At 37.4% G+C, this 25,832-nt stretch overlaps 1 protein-coding gene across 3 annotated transcripts in view; it reads left to right on the top strand.

Annotated features, from left to right (window-relative positions):
* The window catches only part of RASSF6 (Ras association domain family member 6), a gene marked incomplete at both ends in the record, with an annotated part of 37,118 nt that extends 11,286 nt beyond the window's left edge, over window positions 1-25,832 (top strand). Inside the window, 9 exons of one of the 3 annotated variants that reach the window (XM_081304327.1) lie at window positions 3,727-3,805; window positions 14,040-14,182; window positions 19,514-19,608; window positions 21,893-22,077; window positions 24,023-24,124; window positions 24,440-24,491; window positions 25,334-25,452; window positions 25,559-25,656; window positions 25,757-25,832. In XM_081304327.1, coding sequence (XP_081160453.1) covers window positions 3,727-3,805; window positions 14,040-14,182; window positions 19,514-19,608; window positions 21,893-22,077; window positions 24,023-24,124; window positions 24,440-24,491; window positions 25,334-25,452; window positions 25,559-25,656; window positions 25,757-25,832 — 949 coding nt within the window. Of the gene's footprint in view, window positions 1-3,726; window positions 3,806-14,039; window positions 14,183-19,510; window positions 19,609-21,892; window positions 22,078-24,022; window positions 24,125-24,439; window positions 24,492-25,333; window positions 25,453-25,558; window positions 25,657-25,756 lie in introns of all 3 variants that reach the window. The other 2 variants (XM_081304325.1, XM_081304326.1) reach the window with 2 other exon arrangements.

The raw sequence follows: 25,832 nt of genomic DNA, 5'->3' as shown, positions 1-25,832 counted from the left end.
TCAGGTAAAAACACCATGTCCATGATAGAATGGGTGATGATTTTTTAAAAATCCTTATATGTTGTGATAGGATATTTTGTGTTTCAGAGAAAATGGATCTTTTCTTAGGAAATCAGTTTTTTATGTGTCACATGTAAAGTACGTTTGAACCTCATGTCCATTTCCTCATGTCTAATTCTATTACTTCTAGAAATCTCAAGTTTATAAACTGAGAATACCAGAAACCATTTTAAACCTTTGTTAGAGCAACTGAGCAGCCTGTACTAAGCAGCTGGTCTATGCTGGGTGAGGAACTTTTTAGGGGCTGAGGGAGAAAGATGCACAGATTTTTTTTTCTTTTATGGGAGGGGGTCCATTTAAGTGGCTCTGAAATTTCTGTTGAAATTAATACTGACATACCCTACTAGCATATATTAGATCAATGTCCCCTTTTTATGACAAGAAACTGCCTTGATGATACTTTAAATCTCCTAACTATAAATTCTTATGCTATACTTACTTTAGGTTTCTTCCAGACTTTAGATCCTTCCATATATGTGGGACATCCCATTGTCTTTCCATGGAACATCAGCCTTACTCCTACACCTCTGTCCAAATGTTGAAATATTCTCACTCACTCTACTGCCACCATCTTGTTTTATGTTGAAATCCAGCTTCCACACACTACCAAATGGATTTACTATCATCCTATTTTTATATTGCCTAAAACCTTCCCTAGCTGCCCATGTCCTATAGAATGAAGTTTAAGTTTCTGAAGATGCTTCTTTGTGCTCATTGCTCACTATTCCCCACTTCACATGTCATACTCTTAGATTCTCAACTCTCTGAGTTTTCTTCACAAACTATAGAAATAATGATATGTTGTGCATGTTCTTTCCCTTGCCTAATGAACTCTTGACACTCTTCTTGTTATTACCCATCAAGGTTCATAGTAGGTAGTATCAACTCTTACCCTCTTTCTACGTATGAATGAGGCTCCTCAAGTGTGCTTACACAGTGACCCCATGTGAATGAATGACCATTAGTGTGGGCCTTCTGTTATCAGGCATAATTAAAATTAGTCAGCAGACACAGGTGATCAATTTGACAGTAACTCTTCAGTTCCTCATACCTCCAGTTGCCAGCAAGTCAAATTAGAAAGTTATGGGCACATTTGATTCCCAGTGTTATATTCGACCTGCTATTCCATCAGGTATATAAAACAATCATCTTCAAGTCTGATAACACACATACAATTACAAGACATTTTTGGAATGTATCTACCATTGCTATTGATGTTTACATGACTTCTGAATTTTCTAATCCCTCACTCTTACACCATTAATGTACCTAATTTTATTTTAATACTTGAGTTTACTGAATTCTAATCATCTCTTATACTCCAAAATCTTTCCAAGTGCTATGTATACTCAATAAAAAAAAATCCTACTTGTGGTAGGAAAATATGGAAGACTTCTGTGGTGTCCAGTTACCCTGTGTTATACAGTAGAACATTGATTGGCAGGCTTTTCCTGCAATGGGCAAGATTATAAATATTTTAGGTTTTGTGGACCACACAGTAGTTATCTCAACCACTCAACTCTGCAATTATAGCAGGAAAGCAGCCATATAGACAATAAGCAAACAAATTAGTGTGGCTAGCTTCCAATAAAACTTTATTTACAAAACCAGGCAGCCCAAGACCACAGTTTGCTAACTCTCTGGGTAATTTGGAGACTCATTTCAGTGGAAAAACTTTTAGTCAGATTCTGTTTAGGAATAGAAACATTTTCCAACTGTACAAAGTCCTGGGGAAAATACTTTGAAGGAGACTTGTGCTATACCGTGTTATGAAATTTTTTCAGAAGCAGAAGCTGAGGGAATAAGATTATGTAAAAGTTCATTTGCTTTCATAACAACCCTCACAGCTCAGCATATCAGGAGTTACATCCCAAGTGAAACTGAAGTTTCTGTGTGATGCTCTAGCACTAAATAATGAGAGCCATAAAAGTGCTCAGAGGCTCTTTAGAAGTAGTGCATTTTTTTTTTAGCAAATATCCCACAGTAATGACCCTGAGGGAAGAAAAATCAGTGCACCCAATGATATTTAGAATAGACATATTCATTAACATTAAAAATTTAGAGTAACCCTTTTGGGAAATGAAACAGCAGCATGGAGGACTTCTGGAGAATCTTTTCATGTGGTAATTGTATGGAGGGTATCGATCCTTGGAAATGTGAACACTGAAAATTCCAAGAAGGAAAAATCCAGTACAGAATGTATGCTCATATGATTTCTAACATGAAAAATCAATGTATATGAATTTTGTCATTTAATATTCAGTTACTATTGATTGCATAAGAGCACACTATGATCAAGCTTCTGTTCAAAGCATGGAGAACATAGCTGTGAACAAAAGAGACCAAACTGCTTGCCCTCATGGAGCCAATGGGCTTAGGAGAAGGAGACAGATATTTGGGGATAAAAGGGATTTTTGACAGTTGAAGTACTTGGAATTTTAATGTCATGAGATTTTTTCCTATAAAAGATGCTTCTATAACAAAAGCTTTTTCTCCCTTTGTCACTGTCTTTTAGGAAGAGAATATATTGATAATTTTATTTAATCAGAATTTGTTGAGTTCCTACTATGTGCCAAGTGAAAAAAATAAAGCAGACAAACCCTCTACCCTCATAGAGCTATGCTCTAGTGGAGAAGGCAGAGCATAAGATAACTAAGTAAAATTTATAGAAGGTTAGATGATGACTCAGGGCAGAGGCAAAGGAGGTAAAGGAAGCAAACAGGATCTGAAATGATGGGAGAAGGCAAACTTTTCAGATTCGGTAGTCAAGAAAAACTCTTGAGAAGGATACTTTTGATTAAATAGTTAACTAATGAATGAGTGATGTGATAGTGGGGAAGGGCATCATTCTGGGCAAAGGGATCTGCAAGTTCAAAACCTGAGATGGGAGTGTGCCTAAGACTGCATATAGTAAGTGAAGGAAAGAGCAGTAGGAAGTGAGAGGGAAGAGGTAACAGAGAGCAGATGCCATCCAGCCTTTTAATGCAATTTAAGTATGTTAGATTTTATTATGAGTAATGGGAAGCCACTGGAAAATTGTGAGCAAAGGAGAAAGATGGTCAAGTTTGCATTAAAATAATTTAAGCTGTTAAGAATACAAAACAGATAGGCTTAGGAGGCCATTGCAGTAACCCAGGCGAGAGACAATAAACCTTTAAAATGTGAGGACACAGAAGGACACAGGAGGATAGGAGTGTGGCTGGAACCTGCCACAGCCCACTTGACACTAAGGGTAAGACAACTCAGCAGCAGTGACAATTCCTTAACCCTTTCGGTAGCACCAGTGGGAAGGACAATGTGTTAGGAATATAGGTGCTAAGTTTAGCTTTGTTAAATGTCCCAAACAAAACAAAAATGTGAAACCAAATTTGTTTCATGGGCACCTCCTTCTATAGCATGCTCTCCTTACCTCACCTGCCTCAGTCATTTCTCTTGTCTAGTTTTATTTATGCATTAGCATCTTCAATGTCTGCTAATGTTTTAACAGTGCTTTGGCTTTCCAAGACTTACATTAAGTTAAAGTGACAGAAAAATGAAAGATTCCATTGAACCATTTTTTTTTCTAGAAACCTAGAGATAATAAATACTATTATTGCCTTTTTGCTGTTACAAAGCCTAACACCAATAGCAACAGAATGTAATATTTATTTATTTTTATTTTTTTAGGGAACAGCTTCATTCTTTATTGAAGACCTATAACATTTTTTATGGGAACCAGGAAAATTTGCATATTTTATATGGACAGGTAAGTCCATCAAAGAAATGCATCCCAGTTTGATTAACAGAAAGAAAAATACTCTGTAAATGTTCAGAGGAGTAAGGATGGATTAGAGTCTATAACCTAGCAGCACAAGTGGTCTGGGAGAAACAAGTGAATCTTTAACCTGATTTTAATTTCTATTTTTAGACTATATCACAGAATACCAGGCCTGGATATGTGTGATTTTCCAAACATTTTGGGAATAGGAAAGCATTTAAAAGTAATTTTTTTTCTTATATATTTATTTTGGTTCTGGGTATTGAACCAAGGGGCTTTCTACTACTTAGCTACATATGTCTCAATCCCATTTATTTATATGTTCTTTTCCTTTTTTTTTTTTTTTTGTGGTGCTGATGATTGAACCCAGGGCCTCATGCATATGAGTTAAGCACCTACCAACTTAGTTATATCCCCAGCCCTACCCCTTTGTATTTTGAGGCAGGGTATTGAGGCTGGCCTTGAACTTGTGATCCTCCTGCTTCTGCCTCCTGAGTTGCTGGGGTCATAAATGTGCACTGTCATACCCGGCTAAAAATAATTCTAATGATATATTTTATTTATGTTTAAAAACTGGAGTGTGAATATGTTTTGAGCAGCAATTTCATTAGAAATTTATCATAATACTTTCTTACAAATGTACCAGGATATATATAAAAGGATGTTTGTTGTGACATCATTTTTAATGGAGAAAATTTGAAGATATCTGAAGTCTACCACTGGGGAGTATTCAAATAAATCACCTATAACCTCAAACTTGATTTGGTTGTTCAAATGGATAGTTAGATTCTGATCAATATACACCGTATCATAACAACAAATTTAAAAATTTTGAACAGTGTGGGAAAGTCATGAAACTAGAATGCATTTTTAGGGGTGCAACTGGCATGCTACTATACAAAGTAATCTTAATTTTTCTTTTTTTTTTAATCTTTTTTAAAAATCCGAATGCTGTCTGCACTCAGTCTCATTCTAATTTGACTCTCGTCACTTCTTTACAGTTCTGGCTTCAGGGAACATTAGAATTTTCTATGCCTGATTTAAACCTCCAGATTTGAGGGTGCAGCATGGAATTTCAACCACTATGATGTGACTTAAATTTATAAGTTGTAAAGAAGGAAATTTAAAAAACACTTGTTTTAGTCAACTTTTTCATTACTGTGATTAAGGACCCGATACTACAATTGTAGAGGAGAAAAGGTTTATTTGAGGGCTCATGGTTTTAGAGGTCTTAGTCCATAAAAGGCTGGCTCCATTCATTCAGGCTCAAGGTAAGGCAGGACATCATGGCAGAAAAGTGTGGCAGAGGGAAGCAGCTCACGTGGTGATCAGGAAGCAGAGAGAGAGACTCTACTCACCAGATACAAAATATATGCCCCAAAGCCACGCCCCTAGTGCCTCAACTTCTCCAACCATTCCTACCAACCTTCAGTTACCACTCAGTTAATCCCAACCAGGGGATGAAATCACTGATTCAGTTAAGGCTCTCACAACCCAATCATCTCTTCTCTGAACCTTCTTGCATTCTCTTACACACGAGCTTTTGAGGGATACCACATCTAAACTATAACAACACTCTAGCTTTTACTACTGAACTTAAATGATTTAGTACAATTAGATATTTCAATTACCTTCCCCAAATTAATACCATACTAAAAAAATAACTAAACTCTTTATAAAGAAATGTACCTAATTTTAAGTCATTTCAGCCTTATCAGCCAATGAAATAATAAGCAGTACTATTTATTGAGTACCTACCAAATGCCTGGCCCTATGAAATAGGGATTATTATAATGTCCATTTTTCAGAAGAGGAAACCCAGGCTTAAAGGTGGTCAGCAACTTGTCCAAGGCCACACAGCTAGGAAATAGTAGAGCCAGGATCTGATTCCAGAGTCCAGAGTTGATATTGTGCTCTCAGATAAGAACTGAGTCATCTATATTTGACTAACTATTGACTTTTATAATAACAGTAGTTAATGGATGTTATAATACTTATCAGATGATCAGTATATCACTTTCCTTAGCTTTCATATTTCCCAAAGTGTTTATAACAATAATACATTAATAACAGAAAAGATATTCACATATGAAGGAGAAAAAATAGACTAGAAAGTAAGTTTTATAGGAATATTCTTTGTTCTTAATATATGCTAATTTGTTTGCATGATGTTTTCTACTTTTGTTGTACTATTTCTAATTCAAAATAAATTTTCAAATCATATTTATTTTTTTACAAATATTTCTATGTTCTGCATCTTATGGTGTATTTCACAAGTATTATTTCACATGTTCTGCATCATTTTGTGAGTTAAATTCAGCCTCATTTAGAAATGAATAAACAGTTGCTGAGTCCCTCAATGACTTTATTCTAGGTTCTAGTTCAATACAGTTTTTAAAAGGCTTCAATTTTTTTTTATTGTTGGTTGTTCAAAACATTACATAGTTCTTGACATATCATATTTCACATTTTGATTCAAGTGGGTTTATGAACTCCCATTTTTACCCCGTATACAGATTGCAGAATCACATCAGTTACACTTCCATTGATTTACATATTGCCATACTAGTGTCTGTTGTATTCTGCAGCCTTTCCTATCCTCTACTATCCCCCCTGCCCTCCCCTCCCCTCCCCTCTTCTCTCTCTACCCCCTCTACTGTAATTCATTTCTCCCCCTTGTATTATTTTTCCCTTTCCCCTCACTTCCTCTTGTATGTAATTTTGTATAACCATGAGGGTCTCCTTCCATTTCCATGCAATTTCCCTTCCCTCTCGCTTTCCCTCCCACCTCTCATCCCTGTTTAATGTTAATCTTCTTCTCATGCTCTTCGTCCCTACTCTGTTCTTAGTTACTCTCCTTACATCAAAGAAGACATTTGGCATTTGTTTTTTAGGGATTGGCTGGCTTCACTTAGCATAATCTGCTCTAATGCCATCCATTTCCCTCCAAATTCTATGATTTTGTCATTTTTTAATGCAGAGTAATACTCCATTGTGTATAGATGCCACATTTTTTTTTATCCATTCATCTATTGAAAGGCATCTAGGTTGGTTCCACAGTCTTGCTATTGTGAATTGTGCTGCTATGAACATCCATGTAGATAGTGTCCCTGTAGCATGCTCTTTTTAGGTCTTTAGGGAATAAACCGAGAAGGGGAATAAATGGTGGTTCCATTCCCAGCTTTCCAAGAAATCTCCATACTGCTTTCCAAATTGGCTGCACCAATTTGCAGTCCCACCAACAATGTACAAGTGTACCCTTTTCCCCACATCCTCGCCAGCACTTGTTGTTGTTTGACTTCATAATGGCTGCCAATCTTACTGGAGTGAGATGGTATCTTAGGGTGTTTTGAGTTGCATTTCTCTGACTGCTAGTGATGCTGAGCATTTTTTCATGTGCTTGTTGATTGATAGTATGTCCTCCTCTGAGAAGTGTCTGTTCAGGTCCTTGGCCCATCTGTTGATTGGGTTATTTGTTATCTTATTGTCTAATTTTTTGAGTTCTTTGTATACTCTGGATATTAGGGCTCTATCTGAAGTGTGAGGAGTAAAGATTTGTTCCCAGGATGTAGGCTCCCTATTTACCTCTCTTATTGTTTCTTTTGCTGAGAAAAAACTTTTTAGTTTGAGTAAGTCCCATTTGTTCATTCTAGTTATTAACTCTTGTGCTATGGGTGTCCTATTGAGGAATTTGGGGCCCGACCCCACAGTATGTAGATCGTAGCCAACTTTTTCTTCTATCAGATGCTGTGTCTCTGATTTGATATCAAGCTCCTTGATCCATTTTGAGTTAACTTTTGTGCATGGTGAGAGAAAGGGATTCAGTTTCATTTTGATGCATATGGATTTCCAGTTTTCCCAGCACCATTTGTTGAAGATGCTATCCTTCCTCCATTGCATGCTTTTAGCCCCTTTATCAAATATAAGATAGTTGTAGTTTTGTGGATTGGTTTCTGTGTCCTCTATTCTGTACCATTGGTCCACCCGCCTGTTTTGGTACCAGTACCATGCTGTTTTTGTTACTATTGCTCTGTAGTATAGTTTGAAGTCTGGTATTGCTATACCGCCTGATTCACACTTCCTGCTTAGCATTGTTTTTGCTATTCTGGGTCTTTTTTTTTTCCATATGAATTTCATGATTGCTTTCTGTATTTCTACAAGAAATGCCATTGGGATTTTGATTGGCATTGCATTAAACCTATAGAGAACTTTTGGTAATATCGCCATTTTGATGATGTTAGTTCTGCCTATCCATGAACAGCGTATATTTTTCGATCTTCTAAGATCTTCTTCTATTTCTCTCTTTAGGGTTCTGTAGTTTTCATTGTATAAATCTTTCACCTCTTTTGTTAGGTTGATTCCCAAGTATTTTATTTTTTTTGAGGATATTGTGAATGGAGTGTTTTTCCTCATTTCCATTTCAGAGGATTTGTCGCTGATATACAGGAATGCCTTTGATTTATGCGTGTTGATTTTATATCCTGCCACTTTGCTGAATTCATTTATTAGCTCTAATAGTTTCTTTGTAGACCCTTTTGGGTCTTCTAGGTATAGAATTATGTCATCTGCAAATAGTGATAATTTAAGTTCTACTTTTCCTATTTTTATGCCTTTAATTTCTTTCGTCTGTCTAATTGCTCTGGCCAGTGTTTCGATGACTATGTTGAACAGAAGTGGTGAGAGAGGGCATCCCTGTCTTGTTCCAGATTTTAGAGGGAATGCCTTCAATTTTTCTCCATTCAGAATGATGATAGCCTGAGGCTTAGAATAGATTGCTTTTACAATGTAAAGGTAAGTTCCTGTTATCCCTAGTTTTTCTAATATTTTGAACATAAAGGGATGCTGTACTTTGTCGAATGCTTTTTCTGTATCTATCAAGATGATCATATGGTTCTTAATTTTAAGTCTATTGATGTGGTGAATAACATTTACTGATTTCCGTATATTGAACCAGCCTTGCATCCCAGGGATGAATCCTACTTGATCATGATGCACAATTTTTTTGATATGTTTTTGAATCCAATTCGCCAGAATTTTATTGAGGATTTTTGCATCTAGGTTCATTAGAGATATCGGTCTGTAGTTTTCTTTCTTTGAAGTGTCTTTGTCTGGTTTAGGAATCAGGGTGATGTTGGCCTCGTAGAATGAATTTGGAAGTTCTCCCTCTTTTTCTATTTCCTGAAATAGCTTGAAAAGTATTGGTATTAGTTCCTCTTTAAAGGTTTTGTAAAACTCTGCTGTATACCCATCCGGTCCTGGGCTTTTCTTAGTTGGTAGTCTTTTGATGGTTTCTTCTATTTCTTCAATTGATATTGGTCTGTTTAGGTTATCTATATCCTCCTGACTCAATCTGGGCAGATCATATGACTTAAGAAATTTATCGATGCCTTCACTATCTTCTATTTTATTGGAGTATAAGGATTCAAAATAATTTCTGATTATCTTCTGTATTTCTGAAGTGTCTGTTGTGATGTTGCCTTTTTCATCCCGTATGCTAGTAATTTTAGTTCTCTCTCTTCTTCTCTTTGTTAGCATGGCTAAGGGCCTGTTGATTTTATTTATTTTTTCAAAGAACCAACTTTTAGTTTTGTCAATTTTTTCAATTGTTTCTTTTGTTTCGATTTCATTAATTTCAGCTCTTATTTTAATTATTTCTTGCCTTCTACTTCTTTTGCTGTTGTTTTGCTCTTCTTTTTCTAGGATTTTGAGATGAAGTATGAGATCATTTATTTGTTGGTTTTGTCTTTTTTTAAGGAATGAACTCCAAGAAATGAATTTTCCTCTTAGAACTGCTTTCAATGTGTCCCATAGATTCCGATATGTTTTGTCTGCGTTTTCATTTATCTCTAAGAATTTTTTAATTTCCTCCTTGATGTCTTCTATAACCCATTGATCATTCAGTAACCTAATGTTCATTCTCCAAGTGATGCATGATTTTTCCTTCCTTCTTTTATCGTTCATTTTCAGTTTCATTCCATTATGATCAGATAAGATGCATGGTATTATCTCTACTCCTTTATATTGTCTAAGAGTTGCCCTGTGACATAATATATGATCTATTTTTGAGAAGGATCCATATGCTGCTGAGAAAAAAGTGTAACTGCTTGATGTTGGGTGGTATATTCTATATATGTCAATTAAGTCTAGCTTATTAATTGTGTTATTGAGTTCTATAGTTTCCTTATTCAACTTTTGTTCGGAAAATCTGTCCAGTGGTGAGAGAGGTATGTTGAAGTCTCCCATGATTATTGTATGGTGGTCTATTAGACTCTTGAACTTGAGAAGAGTTTGCTTGATGAACATAGCTGCACCGTTGTTTGGGGCATATATATTTATGATTGTTATGTCTTGTTGGTGTATGGTTCCCTTGAGCAGTATGTAGTGTCCCTCTTTATCCCTTTTGATTAACTTTGGCTTGAAATCTATTTTATTTGATATGAGTATGGACACTCCTGCTTGTTTCCGAAGTCCATATGAGTGATATGATTTTTCCCAACCTTTCACCTTCAGTCTATGTATATCTTTTCCTATCAAATGCGTCTCCTGTAGGCAGCATAATGTTGGGTCTTGTTTTGTGATCCATTCTACTAGCCTGTGTCTCTTAATTGGTGAGTTTAAGCAATTAACATTTAGGGTTATTATTGAGATATGGGTTGTTCTTCCAGCCATATTCGTTTATTTATGTTACTAAACATGGTTTGTTTTCCTCTTTGATTATTTTTACCCCCTTTACTGTCCTACCTCCCATTGTTGGTTTTCATTGTTGTTTTCCATTTCCTCTTCCTGAAATGTTTTGCCAAGGATGTTTTGAAGAGATGGTTTTCTAGCTGCAAATTCTTTTAACTTTTGTTTATCGTGGAAGGTTTTAATTTCATCTTCCATCCTGAAGCTTAATTTTGCTGGATACACGATTCTTAGTTGGAACCCATTTTCTTTCAGTGTTTGAAATATGTTATTCCAGGATCTTCTAGCTTTCAGAGTCTGTGTTGAAAGATCAGCTGTTATCCTGATTGGTTTACCCCTAAATGTAATCTGCTTCCTTTCTCTTGTAGCTTTTAAAATTCTCTCCTTATTCTGTATGTTGGGCATCTTCATTATAATGTGTCTAGGTGTGGATCTCTTATGATTTTGCACATTCGGCGTCCTGTAGGCTTCTAGGATTTGGGATTCTGTCTCATTCTTCAAGTCTGGGAAGTTTTCTCATATTATTTCATTGAATAGATTGCTCATTCCTTTGGTTTGGACCTCTATACCTTCCTGTATCCCAATGACTCTTAGTTTGATCTCTTTGTGTTGTCCCATATTTCTTGAATGTTCTCCTCATGGTTCCTTATCAGTCTTGCTGAGCTATCTATGTTCTTTTCAAGTTGAAATACTTTGTCTTCATTGTCTGATGTTCTATCTTCTAAGTGTTCTACTCTGCTGGTAGTATTCTCAATTGAGTTTTTAAGTTGGTTTATTGCTTCCTGCATTTCTAGGATTTCTGTTTGTTTTTTATTACCTCTATCTCCCTGTATAGTTGATCTTTTGCTTCTTGGATTTGTTTATGTAATTCATTGTCAAAGTGATCTTTCATTGACTGATTTTGCTGTCTAATGTCTTCCTTGAGACTCCAGATCATCTGAAGCGTGTATATCCTGAATTCTTTATCTTACATTCCATCTGCTGCAGCTATTACCTCTTCTAAAGTTGAGTTGATCTGCATTGCTTGTGGTCCTTTCTTTCCTTGTCGTTTCATACTGCTCGCGTTTCTTTCTGCTTGGTGAAACTGTTGTGTTTTTGAAATTTTCCCCCTATATATTTATATTGCTCTTGTATAGTTGAAAAATCTCCCTTGCAGGGGCGGGCAGCGGCTGTGCTCCTCCTCCAATTGGGGTGATCTGTCTACCATGCCAGCAGGCCGCTGGGTCTGTTCAGCCGGTTGGTCGCAGGTCTGCCTACCTTGCAGGTGCGGGCGGCGGCCCTGCTCTGCCCTTACACCAATTGGGGTGACGTGTCTACCACGCCAGGGGGTCGCTGGGCCTGTTCCGGGCGCGGGAGGCGGCTCTGCTCTGCCCCTACTCCAATTGGTGTGACGTGTCTACCACGCTGGCGGGCCTCTGGGCTTGTCCCGGGCGCGGGCGGTGGCTCTGCTCTGTCCCTACTCCAATTGGGGTGATGTGACTACCACGCTGGCGGGCCTCTGGGCTTGTCCCGGGCGCGGGCGGCGGCTCTCCTCTGCCCCTCCTCCAATTGGTGTGACGTGTTTACCACACCTGCGGACCGCTGGGCCTGTTGTGCCGGTCGGTCGCAGGTCTGCCTACCTTGCAGGCGCGGGTGGCGGCTCTGCTCTGCCCCTTCTCCAATTGGGGTGACATGACTACCACGCCCGCGGGTCGTTGGGTCTGTTCCGGATGCGGGCGGCGGCTCTGCTCTGCCCCTACTCCAATTGGTGTGACGTGTCTACCACGCCGGCAGGCTGCTGGGCCTGTCCCACCGGTCGGTCGCAGGTCTGCCTACCTTGCGGGCTCGGGTGGCGGCTCTGCTCGGCCCCTACTGCAGTTGGGGTGAAGTGATACCACGCTGGCGGGTCTCTAGGCCTGTTCCAGGCGCAGGTGGTGGCTCTGCTCTGCCCCTACTCCAATTGGTGGGATGTGTCTACCACGCCGGCGGGTCGCTAGGCCTGTTCCGGGCGCAGGCGGCAGCTCTGCTCTGCCCCTTCTCCAATTGGTGTGACGTGTCTACCACGCCGGCAGGCTGCTGGGCCTGTCCCGCTGGTTGGTCGCAGGTCTGCCTACCTTGCGGGCTCAGGCGGCGGCTCTGCTCGGCCCCTACTGCAGTTGGGGTGAAGTGATACCACGCCGGCGGGTCACTAGGCCTGTTCCGGGCGCGGGCAGCGGCTCTGCTCTGCCCCTACTCCAATTGGCGTGACGTGTCTACCACGCCGGCGGGTCGCTAGGCCTGTTCCAGGCGCAGGCGGCAGCTCTGCTCTGCCCCTACTCCAATTGGCGTGACGTGTCTACCACGCCGGCGGGTCGCTGGGGCTGTTCCAGACGCGGGCTGCAGCTCTGCTCTGCCCCTCTGGCCCCCACAGCACTCAGCAGGATCCGAACCGAGAAGCAGTCTCCGCGGGTTCCTCAGCCCTGGGTCAGAGCAGCTCCGGGAGCCAGAACTCGGCTGCTCTGGGCTCCGTGCATGCTCTGATAGGAGCAGGCTCCAAGAAGCAGCCTCCGCGGGCTCCTTAGCCCTGGGCCAGAGCAGTTCCGGGAGCCAGAATTCGGCCGCCCCGGGCTCCATGTATGTTTTGATAGGAGCAGACCCCAAGAAGCAGTTTCTGCGGGTTCTTTAGCACTGCGCCTGAGTAATTTGTCTGCGAGACGCAGGCCAATGGCAGCCTGAAATTACCTGTTCTATGGTTGAATGAGCTGCGATCAATCGAAAACAGGGATGATGACGTCAACTCTCCAAATAGTGGCCGCTGGCTTCCTCTGTGGTCTGACCGGTGGAGAACTGAACTGGACCACTTCCTTCCCCCGTCTCAAACCCAGAATTCAGCACTGTGTACAGTGATTGCACAGCTGGCAGGAGCCCACAGAATCCGCAGCGCTGTATCTTTGCGTTGCTATCTCTTGCTTCCCAGCACGTGCCGCAGATTCTAGCCACGGGGCGATTTGCTGAATAAGCGGCGTGATCCTCCGTGCAGACAAATCGCTCGCGTTTGAGCCCCTGTAGCTGATCTTCGTGCGATGAAAATCCTTCCACTAGGTTTTGGAGCACCCCAGTTTTGCTAGAAATTCCTAACAAGATAGTTTTTAGCTGTTCTAACTCATCATTCTTCCGAACAGTGACGCAGTACACGGGAGTGATGCACTCCCTTTGCCGCCATCTTCCCCCTCCCCCCAAAAGGCTTCAATTTTAAACAGTATTAGAGCATTAGATTTCCACTTAATTGAAGAAGTATAGAGTTCAGATAGCATTCTCACATGTTCTACCCTCTGGTGGACATGCTGTTAGCATTATAACTTGCTCACTTTGCTGGGTACAGCTGTTTTCAAAAATTGAAAAAATGTGTCAAAGATAGAATTATTTTGTAGATAAACTGAGAAGTCAAATAATTCCTTTGAGGATTTTTTTAACCTATTAACATTTCTTATGAACTTAATTTCTATAACTTTGGTGAAAAGATTTACCTTCTATAAAGTAATACAGAAACAACTATAGAGACTATTGGTTTCTTTCTTAGACTGAAGATGGGAAACTAATTGTTGAAGGAATGCTGGACATTTTCTGGGGAGTGAAACGACCTATACAGCTGAAAATACAAGATGACAAGCCAATCTCTTCTTTCACTATGTCAAAGTCACCAGATGTCTTTTCTAACAAAGGGTGAGGAATCTTTCATGCTTTTAATTCCTTAGATGATCTTCATAACAATTTTATTGCATGTGCTTTTACACAGCCTCATATAATACCCCAGTAACTCCATGAATTAAGTGTTCAGGGCTCTTTGGAATTTGGGAATTTGTACAAGATTTCCCAATGACTATGCCACAAAACCAGACTTTATTTTACTTCCATGGATTCCAGACTTTTTCTCCCACCTGGAAGACCACAGGCTTCATTGCAAGAGACAAAGAAGAAAGGCAGAATCCAGTTATTCATGGCCTGGTCTCTAAAAAAAGGGGGAAGAGGCATAAAATTTAAATATATCCTCTCCTTGGAACAAGTCTTTTCTTGCTTTCCAGAAGGATGACTTAATTATGCTCCACCTAATTATCCTGATCCTGTTTAACAGAGCACAACAAAGTGCATTTGAAGTTAAATAAGTACACAAAACACAGTTTTGTATGGATTTATGTAACTGTACCTTGAATATCAAAGTTGGGCTGATTTTTTTTATTACCCCTTACAAATTTTAGGAAATTTTATAAATATTCCCAGCAAGAATCAAACTTACAAAAGTTCCTCTCTTTTCTTCTTTTCCTTCCTTCCTTCCTTCCTTCCTTCCTTCCTTCCTTCCTTCCTTCCCTTCTCTTCTTTTGATCCTTAGCCTCATCACCCTTTTGCATATGCCATGAGATCCTAAGCCATTTCTTCTCATCTTTCACCCTCCCATCCACTAATGGATGAGTTGGAGTTCTATCAGAGGAGAGGGTACAGAAAGAGCTGCCAAGACAATTTGCCCCATCTGATCTTTGGCCACAACTAAGGAAAACCAGGTATTATCTTGAAGGGAGTGTGGTTTTCCTTTGGAGAAAATATTTAAGCCTCACCATGATTTTTACCTTTTTTCAAATATGATGCTCCAGCAATGCTGAATGTTTTGTAATTCCCTAAACATATATTGAAGTTCCTTCCTTGCCTATCTTACTCTGCCTGGAAGTCTACCTGCTTCTCAACACCCATTTGCCTGACTTTCTTCTATCTAATCCTTTAATTCTCAGGTCACGTAAAAAAAAGCCTTCTTGATCTTTCAGTCTATGCTCAGTATAGCTGGCCACTTCTCTATATCACCTCTAGAGCATGCATTCCATTGTATTTGTACACATCTATCTCCCTCTCTGCAGTGTGAGCTGCTAAATGGTACCCAACAGACCTGGAATCATCTTTGTGTTCCAGTCCCCCAGTGAGGTACCCAGAAACTGATTAAATTACTTCTTTATATGACAGCACTGTCTCTCTGTCTGCCACTTCTTACTAGTCTTCCATCTAAGCTAAGGACTGTGGGTGGGCATAGGGTCTACTACTTATAAAAAAGCAAAAGACAAGCCAAAGTCAGGCAGCCTCACGAAGCCCTACATTCATCTCCTTCAGGTACTAGATGACTGATAGTGTAACAGAGCCCCTTTGAAATTAAAAGTTTCAAATCACTTTTTGCTCTTGAACTTCTTCATGCTAAAAATGGAAACTGAGAAGGTACCCCTGGCCCTGGCAGGCACCAAAGAAACTGAAACTGTGACATATATCTGACTAGCACAGACTAGCTAGATCTATATATGTACATTTCCTGAGTTTTGTTTCTAAAATCGTAACTACTTCTGTAGGACTGACGGAGCAATAAACTAGCTGCTTCTCTCCATGTTTGGTCAAACTGGGTCTCATTCATTTTTACTTTTTTTATCGTTTGATTATTTTTTATGCAGGCAGGGGACCAAATCCAGCCAGCTGGGATCCAGGCAGGTTCCCTGGCTTGGCTGTTGTTAACAATAGTACTGATGATTTAAATGTCTAGGAGCATCAAATTACTCAACTTTATAAGATACAAATTCACAAAATTATCCATTGCATTTCATATTATCTAAAAACTCATGGCAAATTTCTCTGAGCAGCTAGCTCCTTTTGATGCATTTTCATTTTTTGACTCATGAAAACTTAGTAAGTGTGGTGCATTAAATTAAAGGAAGATGTCAAGGAGATGGAAGGAAAGTACTTGCAATATCACAGTAAACCATCATTATTTTGAGTGGCTATCCCAAGATATTTTTTAATTTCTGAAATTCAAAATACTTGTTCCTAATACTCTAAATTTTTGGATAACTTTCAAGATCCCAGGTAGGCAAGGTAATATTAATGTTATTCTATATACTGAGGCAGATTATAAGATGATACCCTTATGCTATACCTTCTATGGAACCTATTTGAATTTTTCATTGTTTACCAGAACATTGATCTCCTATTGTTTAAAGTTGAAAAGGAATTACTTAGAAAACTACATTAGATTGCCTTTACCATAGTAACAAGACTTACTAGAATATCTGAAGTATGCTTTTGCAGAATATCAGATATTTGGGGTGGACAAGAACTAGCAGGAAACAGTGGCACTCCTTCCACAAACACTTAGATTCTCACACACATAAGAGCAAAATTAGATTTGATTGTGATTAATAAGTCAAGAATACTTGGTGAAAATTAGCTGAACATTCACACTGGAAGACAAAGCATAACTTGGAATGGCTTTTCAGTGGTCTCTGGTTCTCTCATGGGGTGCATAGCCAAACTTAGGTATCATTCTTTGTTTTAATCCAATCTTAAATGTCCTAATTCTGGTTACCACTCTGGTTGACTCATTTAAATTCTAAGCCTCTATTTGATTGTGTAAAGAAATTGACTAGCCCCTCACCCAAGGTTTTTCCAAAGGGCCTTTTTCCATTCAGGGCACCTGCAGGCAGAACTTAACACCTCTGCTCTTGCAAGAATATGGACTTGGTATCTCCAGTGGGTGAATGAGCAGGAAAGGTCATAGCTGTTGTGTATCCAGCTGCAGGAAAGGCTGCAATTGCATGTCTTTCAATTCACTGTTTGAGAGAATCGTCAGTCCTGTCATGCTAGTTTGTTTTAATTACATTAAAAATGAGTCACACTGAGGAAGTAGCAGTTACATAGGAGTTGTAGCAACAAAAAATAAATTTGTTTGAGTTCTGACCACTTGTGATCCATTATAGACATGAATCTATGAGCAGCACTTTGATCTCTCATATCTGGGCCAAGTGTTCTCTTTGAAAATTTTCCATTCAAAAAGTAAAAATAAAGAAAGAAGAAGAGGAAAAGAAAAGGAAAGGAAAGAACAGCTTCATTGAGGTTATTTTTGATTGCACTACTTTTCATTGCTATTTTTAATATTTTTTTCAAAATCAGTATTGTCATGTTTTGAACAAGTCATGGCAGAATGAGGTAAAAAGTAGAAACAGGACAGGTGCATATTTGAATAGCACCAGTACTGTTTTTATTTTATTTTTTTTTACCATATGGTTAGGGAAGTGCTTCTATTTGTCTATCAAATTTCTACTTCCATTTTATTTTGCAACTCATTAGGAAACCTCCTTAGAGTTTAAATTTGCAAATGGTACACATCCTGAAGTTTGGTTAGAGCAATTCAAACAATCCTGTGTTTGGGCAAGTTAAACTATTTGATATTAAACTTCCAACCAGTTCTCTCTTGAAAACACTGGGTAACTGCCCTCAAGCTTAGTCATGTGTACAGTTGTACAGAATGGCACTCAAATTACACAATACACAGCTTAAAAGTCTTTTTTTTTCAGCTGTAGATGGTAAGGAGGAAAATAAACCAAACACTAAATATACTAAGCCATGTTTGAACTCCTGTGTCTGTGTGGCACCTTTAAATTGAAGAAGAGGACAGCTGACAAGTTTTCCAGAGTCACCAATAATTTGTATTGCACATCACTGGTTTGGCATCCTGGGAATTCTTACATCCCCCATATGAAATAGCATCAGGTTGCTTGCCCATTTAGTTTCTGCTTTTCCGTGGAATTCCATCTTTTCTACTGATTACCCTCTTTCTCTGATAACTAAACCTGCCCTTTTTTGATTATTAATCTGCTATAGATTAGATTGGAAGTGGATAATTTTTATATAATGTGAGAATAATTAGATTCCACATTAGGACCTGAGTAGTTCTCCTTTGAGTTAAGTTATTACATGTAGTATTTGGCCTTTATATCATTTATTTTAACCAACTAACTATATTCTGGACAAAATTCATTAACAAATATATCAGGATTGTGTTATCTATTTCTTATGCCTATTGTGAGATGAATTGATAAAATAGCTGTAAAAGAGTTCTGAATAATTCAGAAGTCAAGGAAAAACAAGAATGATTTTTTTCACATTCTCTACCATTAGTATTAATAGGTTTCCCTCCACATACTCTATCAATGACATTTTGGTAGTGTTAATGTCACGTACTCCCTAGGGTGAATATGTTTTTGTTCACAATACACAGATATTATGGAAGATGTCCTTATTGGGACTAAGACTGTTTCCATAAATAATAGTGCTCATTTCCCCAAGAGATCCAGGAATATGTGGATCCCAGTTGTACTTAACCCATGGAAATGGATTCAGATGATGGTGATGAAGATGAAGACAATTCTGATAAGTTTTAGATATGTATCATACTCACATTAAATATTATTCAGGGCACCATTTCAAGAACTTTATATGAATTAATTAATTTAATCAGTACAGGCACCCCATCCTATCTCATACCATCTCCATCTCCATTTTACAGATAACACTAAGGCCAAGAAATGATAAGTAACTTGTTTAAGATCAGATAAATAAAATAAGTGTTAGCCTGCTGCAAAAATAAGCAGGTTTCATTTACTCAGGGCACCAGAATACATAGAAAATTTCTATATTCCAAAATAAATCATAATTTTCTATAGACAGAGGTTCTCATACATTTTCCTCCTTTGTGTTTTTCATGTGGTCAGGGTACTATACCTTATTATTAGGCACTATATCTTATTATTTTAGAGTTACTTTACATAATAATCATTTTAATACAATGGGTATACTCAATACATATTGGTGGAATGAACGCTTTTGTATCTAAACTCCCCTAAGAATATAGTGAGGTATGCTTGTAAAAATGAATCATATTGGTTTTGGTCAATTACATTTGCATATATGCTTCATAGATTCTATATAACCTTGTGTTTTAGTGTATAACTGAATTATTACATTAAAGATATCAAGATGTGGCTCCAAAAAAAGTTCAGGAAGTATTTAAAACACATACCACTTTGATATGAATATAATGTTAATAGCATCAAAAATTTTTATAATTTTAAATAATATGTCTGCCTACAAAAGCCTACAAGTATTATATTCATATTATAAATCTGAAAAGGATCTTGGGTTTCAATACAAATGAAATTGATGACATTTACAAGATTTATTACTTTTTAGGAGAATGACACGCTGGGGGGAATTTGATGATCTTTATCATATCAGTGAGTTGGAGAGGACCCAGATTCCATTGTCTGAAGCAAGCAATTCCCAGGAAGGTCAGTATCAAAACTTGTTAATGGGGAGACTTTATTTTTAATCAGTGTAAAACCTGACTCCTAAATGTTTCTTTCTACAGACCACTACTCAGTAAACTCTTGCCATACACACACACACACACACACATATACACACACACATACGTATACACACACATATATATGAAATAATATGAATTATAAGAAATATATACAGATAAGTATTTCTTTAAAATATCCTAGAAGCATAGTAATTTAAGTTTCTACAATATGATGTTCAAGAACCTTATTTTGCTATATAAAAATATGTTGACCTTTTAAAAAATTACATCAAGTCCCTTAGCTTTATTAGATTACCTAGAGTTAATGGTTTGAACAAAGTTTGTATTGTTAAGTGTTCACTATTTTCCCTGAGGAATAGAGCCATTTATTATTCTCATTAGCTTCATGTTAGACCAAGTCCCTCAGAGCTAATATCACATTGTTTTTAGACGTTGAACATTTTAGTTAATAGATATTTAAGTAGTATTACTGCTTAGAAAGAGGCAAATATGCTATAATCACTTTTATATTTGATAGTTATTTTAATTTTTAAAAGATAAATCTACTTAAATATCAAATGGTCTTCTATCAAACTTGAGGATCCAATGGAAAATGCCAATTCCTATGACATGTGATGTTAGTAATTGCAATAATAATGATTATTATGTGACAGTGGTAGTAATAATAATGATTATTATAGCTGTAATTTAGTGAGACTCTGCTAAGTGTCAGGCATGATATTTTATATTTTACATGGATGTTTTTTATGTACTTCTCATATATAGAGATCCAAAAAGTATTTGATAACTGAAGCTGGGGACCAGGGTAGCAGGGTTCACACACCTAAACTGGGGATTTGATATTTCTAGCCTAGGTTCAGGCTGATCAAGGGGCATGCATCTGGTGTTGAATTCATAAGCTTACCAACAACTTCCAATGTTTGTTTTTTAGTTTTGTTTTTAAACCCTTCTTAATTCTGTTTCCTCCACTCTCTCCATAAGTTCTCAGATACTGTAACAAAACTGATATTTTTTCCAAGTTTCCCTTATCTTTGTCTTATAGGATCTATAGGCCCATCCAATTATCTCTTTGAAAATCATCATTAAATCCAAAGGAATCTTAATATCAGGCTACCACAAAAATACCAAAGCTACCACAAAAATCTATTTGTATTTATACACTAGTTCCAGAGCAAGATTAAATAACTCATACCTATTTGATGGTACTCTAGTCACAATAGAAAATTATTTAAGATTCCAAAGTAAAATAGAACACAGATGGTACCAGATGGCCCAGTTCTTACAGAAGAACCAGTTGAGAAAATTGGAAAAAGTACTGAAGGCAGTTTTGAATCTTTTTTTTTTTTTTTTTTTTTTTAGTTTTGAATCTTTAGACTAGGAATACATTGCTGCTCAGTCCAATTTCATTTAACGGTTACAACACACCCAATAGTAACTAGGTCAGTCTGAAGCTTTACCATAATTTTATATTCTAAAATCTGGTATATGAATTGGAATGACAGAATAACCAAATTTTGACTAGAGTGTGGGTCATTGTTGAATTTACATGGCCCAATGACAAGAAACAATAGGATAGTGGTCAATTAAGGGGAAAACCCAAATTGTATTCCTAGAATGTCTAGAAAGATTTTATGAATTATCTGATATATTACTAGCAGACATCTGTCCAAAGCATATTGCTACTTTTGCTTTTATAAAAGATGGGAACAAAATCTTTCAAGATTCCTACATATGTTAAAAATGGCTTCTCAAGCATCTATAGAATTTTTAGGGCCAATGTCCAGCTTCTCAGGAGTAAATGTAAAACCAAGAACCAGACTTGACTCCATAACTTGAAGGTTGGTACTGTGTTCACAGAAAAGTCACTTCAACTCATTGTGCTTTATCTTACCAAAATGAGATCAGATTAATAGAATATTAAGTTTTTCCATCTCTAATATTCTGAAATTCTATAAAATTTACTATTCACACTAAATTAACATTGAAAGAATGCTCCACCCCCAAACATGTGATTGTTGTGATCATTTCATGTGAGACACAATTCACTGAGAGAATTTGCTATTTGATCAATCCCCAACAATATTTAGAAAGTAAATATGTAGACAAGCAGTGGATTGTGATGCTTTTCAACAGCTAGGAAATAGCAATATTCTCAAAATTAAAGAAAACATATCTCAATCTACCTAGGATACAAGGAGATGGGCAGCTAAATGATATGGGCTTATGATCTTTATTCTTCCCAGACTATTTATCTTATCACAGCAGTACTCTGAAGCCATATGCATATGAAGAACCAGAGTCCCCATTGCTCTATAGAACCATGAGTGAAGCAGCCCTGGTAAGAAAAAGAATGAAGCCTCCAATGATGGACCGAAAAGACAGACAGAGCCATCGGGCCTCTATTAATGGACACTTCTATAACCATGAAGTGAGTGAGTCACAGTTCCATTAATGTGATTTAAAACAATGTTGTCTATTGCTCTAACAAAAGTTGAATGCCACTCAATTCAATTTAAAATTTAGTATACTAATAATAACAATGGCAGTAGTCTATCTAACTTTTACTGGGCATTCCCTATGTGCTAGCTCTAAACTAAGTACTTCAAATAGATTTTTGATGAATTATCTCATTAACCTCTAGAGCTATCCTATGAAGTAGGTACAACTATTTTCTCTTCTTTACGTATGAGTTCATTGAGGTTCACAGAGGTTAAGTCATTTGTCTTAGATCACACAGCTTTTAAGTATTAGCTCTAAATTTGAATCCAGATTTGTCTGATTCCAGAACCCAAGTTATTAATCAGTGTGGTGGTTGAACTCCACCTAAGTGTCAGGAATTGAGCCTGGTATTGGAAATATACCAAGGGGTCAATGGATGCCTCTGCCAGCATGAAGCCACAGAGCTTGCACAGGGAAATAAAAATACCAAGAGATAATGTCAGAATAATGCAAAGAATACCATGGAAGTTGGCTCAAAGGACACTTGAATATTAACATTTAAATAAAAGGGAAAAGTCAGCCAAAACATATTTATTCTAATAAGTCAAACTTCTTATTTTACTTATTCTCTTTTTTAAATTAATCAATCAATTTTACAATAGAATGAATTTTGACATATAGTACACAAATGGAGCACAACTTCTTCTCTGTCTCTTTCAAGTTTTGTACCTGCACACATATTTTTGTAATGAATACGTGGTTATGGTTTGGAAAAAAATTGTGTTCTTACCAGCAACTAATGTATGCTATATTTATGTATGTCTTTCCATTAGTACTTATAAGACATTTATTTTTGCTGAAAGTAGGAAATATATCATTCTTTTCTAATACTCAAATATTTTTATGTCATATTCTTTAGTAATCATTTATGCATTTTTTAAACACATACTTTAAAAGCACTTAACTATATCAAGCACCTTCTGGACCTTCAATCAGAAATATCAACTGATTTCTCTGTAGGGTTTTTACTATAGGATTTTCTACATTATTGCTTATTTTCTGCAGCTGGGAGGCTATCAGTATTGTGTTTGGAACCCAGTGGGGAGAAACCTCTCTTCTCAATCCTTTGTTCAAATTAAACATTTTTTTTTTTCTGGTTTCAATTACTATCCTCCTACCTATAAAGTAGCGTTAAGCGTTCTCCACAGATATTTACATACCAATTGTCCTGGTTTCTTTCTCTCCTCAGGAATTATGCTATATGTCATCATCTTGTGGGCTGATCTGTGTTGAAGAAATGTTGCTACAAATGAGTGGCTTCCAAATAGATCACTTGTGCTGGGAATGAAAATAGCACTAAACTGTCATCTTAACATAGTGGTTAAGTGCTTGAGCTCTGGAGCTTGATAACATGATTTCAAATTTTTGTCAAGCAAAGTTAATAGGTTGCCCAGTCTCTTGGTCTTAGTTTCTTCCATAGTTTCCTGATTTACAGGGTTGTTGGTGGGATTAAATAAAATGAAGCAAACTAAGCATTTCCCTATTTATTGCTCTGGCACACAGAGTTATATTTCCTCCAAGATGAGTGTAATAAAGTGTGCACACACCGTTCATTACCTACTTCTGAGTCTCCACTTACGTATTACTTTTTCTCCTTAACTTAAGCATTTATCACTTGTATCATAAAATTTAAAATTAGTTTTATTTTATTATTGTGTTAAAAATTAATTTAGTAAGTATTTATAAAGGGTCTAGAAGAGTTTGATACATTTTCAAGACTATGTTAAATAATTAGTTATTTGAGAATTCTAGAATATCCTGTGAAATAATGTCATCACTTTCAGGAATTATATATTCTGTCCACTTCAGATTCACAGTATGATTTTTGTTAGCTTTATATAATTTAAAGAACTTATATGACATTTTTTTCCCAGACATCAATTTTCACCCCAGCCTTTGGATCAGAAACTAAGGTCAGAATAAACAGTACCATGACAACTGAAGAAGTAATAAAGCAACTTCTCCAAAAATTTAAGGTACTCTTTATACTAAGCAGAGCTATACATATCTTGAATATAATTTAACTGTGGACAAATAAATGCACTCTTCTGAAAAGACCCGTGAACATGTAAATCTAAATTGTATGTTCAGTTCTGAAGGAGTCTTTCCTTTGTATTACACCATTTAGTAATGATGCCCTAAGAAATCACATTATTTCCAAGAGGGCAGAGGTTTTATGTTTGAGAGTAGAAAAGGGAAGTGAGGATATAAATGCATAATTTGGGGTTGGTTGGCTTAGAAAATATCATGAAAACAAAGAATCATGCCTGTTAATTTTTTTCCATTGACAGATTGAGAATAGTCCTCAGGATTTTGCTCTTTACATTATTTTTTCAACAGGAGGTAAGGAAGCTTGATCATTCTTTGCACCTGACTCCAGTGTATTATAATAACCTCATTCTGTGGGGGAAAAAAAGAGAGGAAAGGTAGGAGAAAGAGAAGAGGGTTTTAGAACATTACTTATGTCCTTCAATTTCAGAGAAAGATAATATAAAGTTGAAGTATCCTCAAAGAATTTATAATACTTAAGAGTTTTCTTAGTGGCCATTCGATTATCTGAATGGGGATCAGAACCCCTGGGGGTCCACTGAGGGTTCTCCAGGAAGTGTTAGGCAATTATATCTCTGTCCACCTCTGCACATCTATCTTTTTCATTTTCTCTTCTTGCTGTGTCTATTAGGGTAGTGATCATTGCCTCCCATTTCTCTCTGACCTGATTATCTCTTTCTTACTCATCAACTGCTGAGGTACCACAGGTACCACAGGGCTTGTGTTCAAATAACCCTTATTTACTTAATAATGGCCTCAGAGTAGTGATGCAGACGATATTATTAGAATATATTATGTTACAGTTTTAGACTTTATTATTAGTGTCAATCTCTTATTGTGCCTAATTTATAAATTAAACTTCATCACAGGTATGTGTGTATAAGAAAAAGACATGCCATGTGTAAGATTTGGTACTATCTGCAGTTTCACCCACTGGAGTCTTGGAACACCTGCTCCAAACCAGGGGAGCAGAGTGGGGGGATACTGTACCACTTCAAGTGAGAGTTTCCTGTTGTATGTTCTCTTTAGGTCTATTTTTTCCGAAATGAGACAAAGAAAGTGAATGGGAAAATCATCTTTCTTCTTTTTCTCTAGTTATGTCCCTGACTGTGGTTGATTCTTGTTTTCATTTACAGAGCAGAGACGGCTAAAAAAGACAGATATCCCACTACTGCAGAGGCTTCTACAAGGACCTTCCAAAAACAATGCTCGAATTTTTCTCATGGATAAAGATGCAGAAGAAATTAGCAGTGATGTATGGATATGACCACCCTGAACCTGCCTCTGCATCTTCTCTCCTGACTCAGCACTTCTCACATAAATGTTCTGCTTTCTTTTTTTGTATCTTTTTTCTTTCTCAGGTGGCGCAATACATTAACTTTCATTTTTCCCTCTTGGAGTCCATTCTTCAAAGATTAAATGAAGAAGAGAAGAGAGAGATTCAAAAAACGATAGCAAAGTAAGTCAAGTGTGTGCACCTGGGCACTTGGTCCTTTTAAAAGACTGAATGCACAGTATGCGTCCGGTTTTTAATACTCTCTCCTACTTCTCATTTCCAGATTCCACACAGAAAAGGCCATTATACTGAAATGTCTTCAAAGTAAACAGAAAGTAAAAACAGAGACGACAGTTTAG

This window comes from Spermophilus citellus (assembly GCF_964194105.1).
Source record: "Spermophilus citellus genome assembly, chromosome: 8".
NCBI classification, from domain to species: Eukaryota; Metazoa; Chordata; class Mammalia; order Rodentia; family Sciuridae; genus Spermophilus; species Spermophilus citellus.
The sequence above is the reverse complement of the archived record's forward strand: the minus strand, read 5'-3'. Positions and strand labels throughout refer to the sequence as shown.